This window comes from Mandrillus leucophaeus, unplaced genomic scaffold (genome assembly GCF_000951045.1).
Source record: "Mandrillus leucophaeus isolate KB7577 unplaced genomic scaffold, Mleu.le_1.0 Scaffold259, whole genome shotgun sequence".
Taxonomy (NCBI): domain Eukaryota; kingdom Metazoa; phylum Chordata; class Mammalia; order Primates; family Cercopithecidae; genus Mandrillus; species Mandrillus leucophaeus.
Genome location: NW_012102687.1, coordinates 3,260,782 through 3,271,110, shown reverse-complemented (window position 1 = coordinate 3,271,110; position 10,329 = coordinate 3,260,782). Strand labels below are relative to the sequence as shown.

Here is a 10,329-nt window from a genome sequence, read left to right as displayed (position 1 = left end):
AAAAACCTGGGAAAGGCACTCACATAGCACCAGAAAGATTCGAGGGAAGCTAAAAGCAGAGGGGGCTTGTGACCAGATCTATAGCTGAAAGTCTAAAGAAGGACTGAGAAGCAGAGTGCTATTGTACCAACGTGGAGTGGACACAACAGAGCTGATAGGGCAGCTTATCACATCTGAGTAGAGAGAAGGCCTGAGTAAGCCCAAGTTGCCTCCGTTCTTTGTTATCTGTGTGAGGAGCAGTGTTTCATAAGTTCCTGCAGAGTTCCAGTGATGAATGTAAAGTTCTCCAATAGTTTCCACGTTTGGCAAGGGGCAATGTCATTGACTGCATAGCAAGACTCCACAGAGTAGACAGCCTAACCTTTGAACAAAACAGAGGATGTGGCTGACACTCAAGTAATGACAGTTTAAGTCAATGAGAGTATCAATCCTACCATGTCAGACGGGGTTGGGGATTCTGGAGCTGGACTCTCAGGCCTTAACCTTGTTGAGAACAGAGCATACATGGTACATCAGAGCCTGATGTAACACAGAGACAAGGCAAGATTATTGTGCCTCAACTGGAGTTCAACAGGAACCAGTAGAGGATATTTTGTGGACCAGCACTATTTCCCGCATGGCAAGAAATCACATCAATTTCCCGTATGTGGATATCATCCAGGGAAGAAGGAGGGCATAAAGAATGCCCCATAGACATTTTGGATTTTTAATTAATTAAATACTTACCAGCATGGCTTATTACTTACAAACTTAGAGCTTTTGTATTTGTTTTCTTTCATTGTTTTCCCTTATTATGAACAGGAATCAATACGGAAAAGGTTTAAATCAGTTATAGGAACTGAAGACATCAATGTTATTATGCACATCTGAATCATATACGCAAATATGCTATTGTTTTTCAGAGACTTGGTTCTTTAAAAGACTAGGCTAACACAAAGTTTCAATGATTGAAAAGACTGACCTCAATTTAATAAGACAGCATATGAAACTACAGTATTGAAATAGTATAAAGTATGTTAATCATTCTATATGTTGGCCAAAAAATTAATTATCTGTGCACATTTAAAATATTCTTTAAAATTATTTAATAATTGGAAATACAGATACCATTTAGACTTCACATTTTAGAATAGAAAAGATGTATATGAAAACAACTTTATTGGTAGTGTTTAATGTTGTATAATGAGTCTGGAAAGGATTTAAAATTCTTTATGTGGTAAATTACTCGTGTATTACTAGGACAGTGGAGTTAAATTGACAATTTGACCAATCCTCAATAGGCAATAGCATTTTCCTACAGGACTTTCAAAACCATACTTAATGTTGAAGATTATAATCATAATTTGGGCATAGAGTTGTCATTTAGTTATGATTTTCTAGGCATATTAAATTTTTTCTGTACTTCACAAACTGAACATTAAGAAGCCTGTGGAGTAGAAATGAATATAGATAGCTGGTAGATATTCTTCAAGTTTGAAATTAAAAGTTCCTCAAGAAAAATTTTTTCTTATTATATTTTTGGACAAAAGTACTGAGTTGGTTACACATAACTTTTAGTTTCAACAAAAAACACGATTCATTTGTTTATAAGACAACATGGAAGTGGAAGGTAATACAACTTTCTAAAATGAAATTACAGATTGGATTGACACTGACTACACAACTAAATAAATTAATCCTACTATAACACATAAAATTATCTTCCATATATTATGAACTGACATTCAAATCCAGAAATCTTTCACATAAATTAAATTTCATGTTAACAAAATTTCTATTTATCATACATAAATAGTTATCATAAATATATTTTATATGACTCCACATTTGATCTTTCCTTGGTAAACAGTGAGAATTATTACATATGAAGACAGTGTATAAGGGACATTAAATCAGCTTTAATCCCATTATTAAGAAATCCATACAGAATTGGATTAAGACAGCAGGACATCATGCCCAACAAATGACAAATGCAATACACCAACTTGAAATGCCTATTTGAAATAAGATTGTCATTAAAATCAGTTACCACATGGAAAAGGTGTAGTGGCATCCAACTAACAGCAAATACTAATATCAGTATGGTCAGCCTGTAGAAAACACTTCGAGATCTCTTTTTTATTCTTGTAACAGGACGTTTTACTCTCAATTCATGAACATCTGAATTTTCTTCAGGTTTTATTTCAAAGCAAGTGGGGACCCCTGGTATGAACTTACTGGATGAAGAGAGCTGACTTCTTACAGAGCCAAAGTTTTCTGGAAGTATTCTGGAGTGGTTCTCTTGAGAAGGTCTTTCTGGAGCGGGTAACACACATGCTGTCTTCTTGCTATATCTCCTTCTGTGTTTTTTGATGAATGAATAACTCCATTTATGGCTGCCAGAGAGTTTCACCTGAGGCCCAATCTTTCTGGATGGATGAAGAGTTAAGTTGATCATCTCATTTTCTTCAAGTCTGTTTTCTTTGTTGGACAATCCACAGCTTATGCTTCTGCAGACACTTGTATGACTTACAGTAAGACAAACTAAGGGCAGAATATACTGAACTAGCAATAAAGAGATAGTAAAGGCAATTCTGTATGAATCAGATGGCCATGACTCAACACATAAATACCTGCTGCTCAGCAACGCTGAACCAAATGTTTCTTGAAGTTCCACAAGACTGTGAAACACTGGAAGGGGAGAACAGATGGCAAAACCTAGTGTCCAGACAGTAGCTATCAGAAAGTAGCCATGGTTTGCTGTTAAATTATTAGAGATGGGATGTTTTATCATATGATACCTGACAATGGCAATTGATATTAAAATTAAAGTTGAAACCAAAACTGACACACATTGCAGAAAAGGCATAATATGGCACATGACTTTGCCAAACATCCACTGATCCAGCAAGACAGATGTCAGTGTGAAAGGTGAGCAAAACAGCACAACCAAGATATCAGAAAAGGCCAGATTTCCTATAAGGAAGTTTACCGTAGTCTTCTGATTACGCTTTTTCATGAGAGCCATTAAAATAAGTAAATTCCCCATAAAGCCAAGAAGACTTACAAATGTATAGAGCCCAATCAGAAAATACTGTAAGTCATCTACACTGCTTTTATAGTCATCCCAGACTGGGAAATCAGAATTCCGAGTGGCAGCAGTATTATTCTCTGTGGCCAGTGTCTTGTTATAATATTCATCGAGCTCTAAATCCATATTATAGTCCTGCTTGGAATAAAAAGACATTTGTCATCAACCTAAAAAAAAATTACATGACTACTTTAAATTAATCTATTCAGACGGAAACTAAATTTTACAATCGGCTCCCATGACCTTATTAATCTCCTAAGAAAGTTTATGAAATCTTTAACTCGTTCCAAGTGCAGTGCAAACATCAGCCAATAATGATTATAGTAAGTTTAATTTTATCATTACTTCCAAGATGTATTAACTTATGTTAAGATAATAGATTGTATTTTTAAAATTTGTGTAGTAAATAACGTAAGGAAAGAAAAAGCAAATGTAGACAAGAACTTCAAGATATATGCTTTACAATCACTGATTAATATTATTCTCCAAGTCAATATACCTGGTACATAGTATAGTCACATAATCTTACCATAAAAATTCTATTCATTTCTATCTCAATCTAGGCCAAACTTAAAAGTCACCTGTCCTGGTCAACTCAGCTGGACATGATCTCCTCTTCAGAACTCCTGTTAACATTCTGTTTACAGTTGTCTGATGCTACATATCATAATCTGCTCTCATTGCATTATAATGCCTAGCCGTCTACCTTGTTTATTTACAAGCAATGGGAAAGCAGAAACTATCTCTTACTCACTTTGGAATCCATCCCAATACATGGCAGAGTAATTTTACCACTGCAGGTATTAAGTAAATGTTTATGAGAGAATAAAATATTCAAACAAAACTCTAGTAACAAATATCACCTAGCTCATACAACGTTCAAATTTAAGCGCCTTGAGAATAGGATTACTATCTCATGACCTAGGTGCATATAGTAGGCACTCATTAAATCTGTTTGTCAAGCTGTACTGTTGACTGTGTAGATACAATGCCGAATGATGACATCTTTCTGTGACCAATCCTCAATCGTTTGGGATATGCCAGATTATCTCTGATTAGGACAACCACTGATGGACTAGCAGTGCTGTTGGTGTTTTTTTTTTTAAACAAACAAACAAACAAACAAATTTAACTTGCTTATTAATTTAAAAACTGTGTATAGATTTTGCCTTATGAATGAGTCAATGAATTCATTGTTCAAGGAAAACATTATACCTTAAATGTAAATGTAGAAGTGATATTAATATAACTTCCAGTAATAAGTTTTTTCATTTCAAATTAAATTAATGTCATACCTCAATGGCATTACATGTTTACCTCTACATATTAGACTTTTGATGCTACTGCCTGAGGAAGCACTAAATTGCCCATAACATACCAGTAAGGGGCAAAAGGACCCCTTCCTCTCATTTAAAAAAAAAAAAACACTTTTTTTTTTCTTAGAAATAGGGTCTCATTCTGTTGCCCAGGCTGGAGTGCAGTAGTGTGATCACAGCTCATTGTAACCTTGAACACCTGGACTCAAGCAATCCTCTCATCTCAGCCTCCCAAGCAGCTAGGACTACAGGTACATGCCACTACATATGGCTAATCTTTCTATTTTTTTTGTGGAGATGGGGTCTGCCTATGTTGCCCAGGCTGGTGTCAAACTCCTGGCCTCAAGTAATCCTCCCACCTTGGCCTCCCAAAGTGTTGGGATTATAGGCATGAGTCACTGTGTGCCTGGCCACTTTAAGTTTTTTTTTTTTAACAAGAATTTCCTACAGAAAACACAAACCAGCAAGCAAATTAATTCCAATAAATACACTGTCATAGAGATTGTGATATACACATAGTTTAAAAAACACTTTTGTTACCTATTAATATATGTTGATCTACTTATTTCTAGATCTATAATTGAATAATTATACTAAAACTATAAAAATACATTTATTTAAATTTATAGTAAAAACTGTTATCTTTAATTTATGAGGGACCTATAGGTCTTAGTTCAATAAATTTCCAAATGGCAAATACTACTGTGTACATACATTCATTACAAGTAAGTTTAACTTCAGTTCTATATATAGCAAGTTTCAAACAGGATGACAGAGTCATCCTTGTGCTATGAGAAAAGTTATAAGTTTTTCACAACTTCTACAAGTGATTCTATGTTGACCAAATTATTTTCTGGAAGCTAACTACATCCTTTTAAAGGATAAGTTAATTCAAAGACTGAGGATTGTATTCATTCATTCTTAGACCCTAGCCAACAATTTACATTGATATTGCCTCAGTGAAAAAGAACACCTGGTACAAAAGTGACTCGCATGACCTACTGAATCATATTATTCATCATATTCCCAGTCAATAGCCTCTCAGCACCTACTCTGGATAGGTCAGCAAGCTTATAATCAAAACAGCTTTGACTGGTGCTTTTGCCTAATTTCCTGAGTTCTGATGACCCCCTGGCTCAATTCAGCTTATTCATGATCCTATTTATATTTATAATGTGTACAGGCTGCTTGTAACTGCAATCTTGCTTAGTTGTTCTTCCCTTGACTTACCTGTCTTGAATCAATCCTTTTCTTCTAACTTTGTGGTAGGTCAGTTGTTACTGATAGCCTTTCCTTGTACTTCCTAAGCAAGAACAAGAGAGAAATTAGACGGCCCCTTCTACAGTGGCTTTGTGCCTTTTTGGATCATGGAACTGTGGATGATACTTACTTACTTAGTGTAAAACTGCTGTCCAAAATTTTTTGAAGAAAGAGAAGATGCAGCACAATTTGTGGTAATAGAAACAACATAGTTTTGAGTCTAAAATTCAGATTTTTCTCCAATCCATGTGGTTAGATCTCTCTATTATATTCGAATGGAGATAAAAGTCTTAATTATTTTTCATTCTAGAAATAATGTTTAATAAAGCATGTTACACATAGTGGATGCTAAAGTAAATATTCATTACCAATCATTTTAGAAAAGCAATTTAACTTCCCTTGCTTTAAAATAACAGAAATGAATCATCTTGGCAATGTGGGAAAATTCAGGATAGAGTATGACTATAAATTTGTGTGTACATACATATGTGTGTATATGTATCTTTATATATACATTTATAGAGAACCATTGAAATTATAGATGTTTTAAATGGCCCCAAAATGCAATGAGGAGGAGATACCTAGATAGACAACAAAGAGAGTTTAGCACTTTAAATTTTCATTTGGATATCTTCATTGATAAAGGCTATCACACAAGCAACATGAAACTAAAACTGCAAGATATATTGACAAAACATTTAAAAAATGTAAACGAAAAAAGAAGTATATCTGCTTCCATGACTGTACAGTCTGCTATTAAAACTTTTATTTTAAATACATGCACATAAAATATTGAATGCATTAAATTATAAAACCACATCTCCTTAGTAAGAAGATGAAATAAATGCCATCTTGAGTATTCATTGAACACTGGAGAAAAAACTGAGGATGCTTCTTTCATTCCCTAAAATATTTGAGTATTTTAAGAAAGTACATAATTTGTATATAATTTTAAAGGGTAGACTCCTTCTATTAATGAATAGCTAAGAATGATTAGTTGTTCCTTCTTTTATTCATTCAAGAAGTATTTACTGAACATATATTTTGCTAGGTGCTCTGCTCTGCTCTAAGCATAAAGATGAGTAATGCAAGGTGCTATGCCAAGAATATTCTATGATGGATTAATTCAAGCTCACACCCTGAGTAACTGTAGATTGCTGAGATGTAAAAGGCCTCAGATTGGATGATGAATGAATTAATAAATGAATGGCATTCTCCTGACTGACAGTAGTATATTATTTCACTATAGCACGGACACTTGTATTATTGCCGAATATAATGAATACTTTATGTAGCTACTGATAGACTGATTAGCAAATTTAAAAAATTCTCTTTTAGCATTCATTCATTCATTCCACATTCATTTATTCATTTTATTTTGGTGCGACTGTAGTCAACTTTCTCCTGCTCTCCCTCTAGCCCCACCCCACACCATCTACCACATAAACATACACACATACAATACCTAATATATAGTCTGCACAAAATGAGCATGTTTGTGAATCTTTGTTCCAAAGAAGGAAGAATTTTTTCTTACAACTAAATGATGAATACTGCAAACGCTGGAGGCGCGGAGGAGGGGTGGGGGAGGGGTGGTGGTGGATATGTAGTTTTTTTAAAGTGCCTCCTGGTAGCCAGGGGATAATTTAAACATTAGGAAAATTTTGTCCAATCAGATTTAAGTCGAAAATCTAAGGTACAGGAACACTCTTAAAATGAAAACACAAACAAACAAAAAAGCAAGATTTCTTTCCTTAAACTTACCTTTTCCCTTCCTTTTTCCTGAAAATCACAGTCAGCAGACCTACAATGGAAATGCAAATATGTTTAACAACCCTCTACTTCTCAACAAGTGTTATTATGAGTGCTGTACATTCTTATGCAATATATTTTATCCATTATAAAAGTAATGATATGTGTGAATCTTCTCAGATTGCTACAGAAATTATGAAATATAGCCAGAGAAAGAATATTTTAACATGGAATATTATTTGACAAGAAATCTGATATCGACAGCATGAAATTTTTGTCATACCTAATTACTATATTTACTCATTCTCTTTTATAATAGTTGTATCTCCCACCATCAGAATTTCCAGGCTGAAATACAGAACTTTAATCTCTGAGTAAAAAGTGTGAAAAATAAAAGTTCTTTATTAAACTATGGCAACTTATAAAAAATAATGTCTTTTCAGAGGTTTACTGGAATTTTCTTATAAACTCTTCTATATCTGACACCTAGACAAATGAAACCTTCTGAATAGATTTTAAGTATTTTAAGAAAGTGTTCTTAAGAATAATAGGAGGAACTTCAGGGAATTCAAAGGATATTAAAAATCTGACTTGTACACTTAAATAAGGTTTATTTGTTTGAATAATTTCTTGCCTTATGAAAATATACATCACTCTCACAAAGGATGACAATCACACAAAAGAATAAAATATATGTAATTCTTTTCCTCCTGCAATGATACAATATCAACTATTGTCTATTTTGCTGTGCTCATGGAACAGCAGCATGATTCCATGTTCTCAAATATTCCCATGGTTTGTTCTTAAAGCCAGAATCTGGCACAATTTGAATTGGAAAGATAAATACAGCTCTGCTCAGCTGACAAACACACAGGCATGCACCACCCTCCCTTCCAAATTCTAACAGCAGAGTTTCTCTTCCCTTGAGAAATCTGAAATCTAAAATTGCATTCGAACTGCAAGATTCTTCTGAAAGAGCCTTACGCTATTTTCCATGGTCTATGGTAAAACCGTTTTGGCTTTGGTCCAACACAACGCCTCAGTTCCTTTAAAAGATTAACTAAAGGTCTGTGAACTTGGATAAAAGAATTCCCGTTTCTGGAATTCGAGTTCTATGGATGTTTGCTATTCTCGCATTTGTCATATGAAGACACCTTGCAAATAGGAGCGCAAACCTTGGAGCGCGGCTGCCTCCCGGGCTCAGGTCAGCGCTGGACTGCGCGGCAGCTGGACGGCTTGAGTGGCGCCTCGCGGGCTGCGCCCCTGGCCTCGCCAGAGACCCGCTAGAGCTGAGCCCTGACCCGGGCACCCCGCGGGCTGCCGTTCCCAGCTCCAGACCAGCCGGGCTGCAGCAAGAGTGCGTCTAGCCCGGGGCAGCGCTTTGTCCATCCCTCGCCCCTTCCCCAGGAGGCTCCTTCGCAGATCCCCGACACTCTCCTCCCGGGTTCGGCCCGCGCCTGCACCACCCGGGTGAGTTGGGAACTGGAGGGACCTGCTCGGTAGGAAAGAATTCAGCCCAGTACCCTCTGCGCTGTCTCTTCACTCCTGACAAGTGTCTGTTCCGACACCCTAATCCCCATTTTTCCAGCCGCACTCCCTTCACCTTCCCCACCCCGCCCTCTTAGGACCCCCGACAACGCCCTGGCACCAGAGACAGGGGTGCGGGCTCCCAGGACCAGCGCAGACTCGCAGCCCGCGCGGGGACCCGCCACGGTCCCTGGGTGCAGGCCTACCCGGCGCGAAAGGGGTTGGCAGGGAGGGGCGGGAGCCCGTACCTCGGGGCGCCCCGGCCGCTGCAGGCCCTGGGCTCCCGGGAGCGCGGCCCAGCGCGATCGCTCCTGTACCCCAGCGGCGGCGGCAACAGCAGGAGCAAGACCTGGAGGCGGCGGTGGGGAAGAGGGGGCGGGGGTTTAACGGCGTCTCGAGAACACGTGACTGTTCCGGGGACCCCCCGAGACCCTGCTCCAGGGCGCCTGCTCCGCGCCAGCCTCTTCCAAATCCGGGGGCCGGGGGCATCCCAGACCTACGCCGCTGTTTGGGCGCTCTAGGGAGAAGCCACAGGGCCCCGGGATGTCGCCCTTTCACCCTGGCCTCGGGTCCCAGGCCGACCAAGTTAACTTGATGGGCAAATCGAGTTTTGCCAGTCCAGCCCCCAGCCCTGTGTAGTGAACTCTGAGAAGTCTTGAACTGGTGTGAGGATGGCTGTGCCCCTAAGTGCTTAGTATGCCTGAGAACAAGCTTCGAGTCTCAGGTTTTATCATTGTCGGGGGCGGGGTGGGGAGGAAGAAAGAAAAAAAGACAAACAGAACACTGCTCTTCCTTTGCACCTTTTTGAAGTAAGGAAGAGTGGCGGTGGGGAGGCTCACCCAATGTCCAGGAGAGGCAAGGGAGTCTGCGGGGATGCGCCCAGCAGAATACAAGGGAAGTTTCCCCACTCCAAGGAGTGGCAGCTGTGGGTGTGGGCAAGTGGCAAGAGCAGGGGAGTGAAGCTGAAATGAAATCAACGTTGCTCAAGACTATATTCAATAGCAAAGAGAAGACGAAGGGCTAAAAATGAATTGTCATAGGTTAAAAGAAAAAAAAAAAAAAAAAGACGGGAAAAAAAGCCCACACAAAAGAAGAAGAAAAAACCCTATCCTTCTGTTCCTTCTCAACATGATTTCCATCTCTAATGTTTCCAAATCTGTATTGCGCAGGTTTGCTTTATTTTTAGCTAATCATTAGTTGGCAGGTACTTTAGGTGCGCGCGCGCGCGTCTCTCTCTCTCTCTCTCTCTCTCTCTCTGTGTGTGTGTGTGTGTGTGTGAGAGAGAGAGAGAGAGAGAAAGAGAGAGAAAGGAGAAAAGAGAGATTGGGTAGAGGTCCGTGTGTCTTTGGACATAGCTTTACCATGAGAAAGGGTATAGTTATTGTACCCTTTAATACTGAGAAC

At 38.5% G+C, this 10,329-nt stretch overlaps 1 protein-coding gene across 2 annotated transcripts; it reads right to left on the bottom strand.

Moving 5' to 3' along the window:
- Positions 1-1,076: 1,076 nt before the first annotated feature.
- On the bottom strand, positions 1,077-9,313 carry NPY5R (neuropeptide Y receptor Y5). Of its 2 annotated transcripts, XM_011983982.1 has the most exons (5): positions 9,174-9,311; positions 7,411-7,450; positions 5,777-5,908; positions 5,613-5,685; positions 1,077-3,205 (listed from the first exon to the last, which is right to left on the bottom strand). In XM_011983982.1, the coding sequence occupies exon 5, from the start codon at positions 3,194-3,196 to the stop codon at positions 1,859-1,861; it is 1,338 nt and encodes a 445-aa protein (XP_011839372.1). In that variant the 5' UTR covers positions 3,197-3,205; positions 5,613-5,685; positions 5,777-5,908; positions 7,411-7,450; positions 9,174-9,311; the 3' UTR covers positions 1,077-1,858. The 2 variants fall into 2 exon arrangements, with proteins under 2 accessions (XP_011839372.1, XP_011839371.1); XM_011983981.1 differs by lacking the exon at positions 5,777-5,908 and having other exon boundaries at positions 1,537-3,205; positions 7,407-7,450; positions 9,174-9,313.
- Positions 9,314-10,329: the final 1,016 nt, after the last annotated feature.

Coding starts and splice junctions, on each gene's coding strand:
- NPY5R (XM_011983981.1), bottom strand. CDS start 3,196: ATGGATTTAGAGCTCGATGAATATTATAACAAGACACTGGCCACAGAG.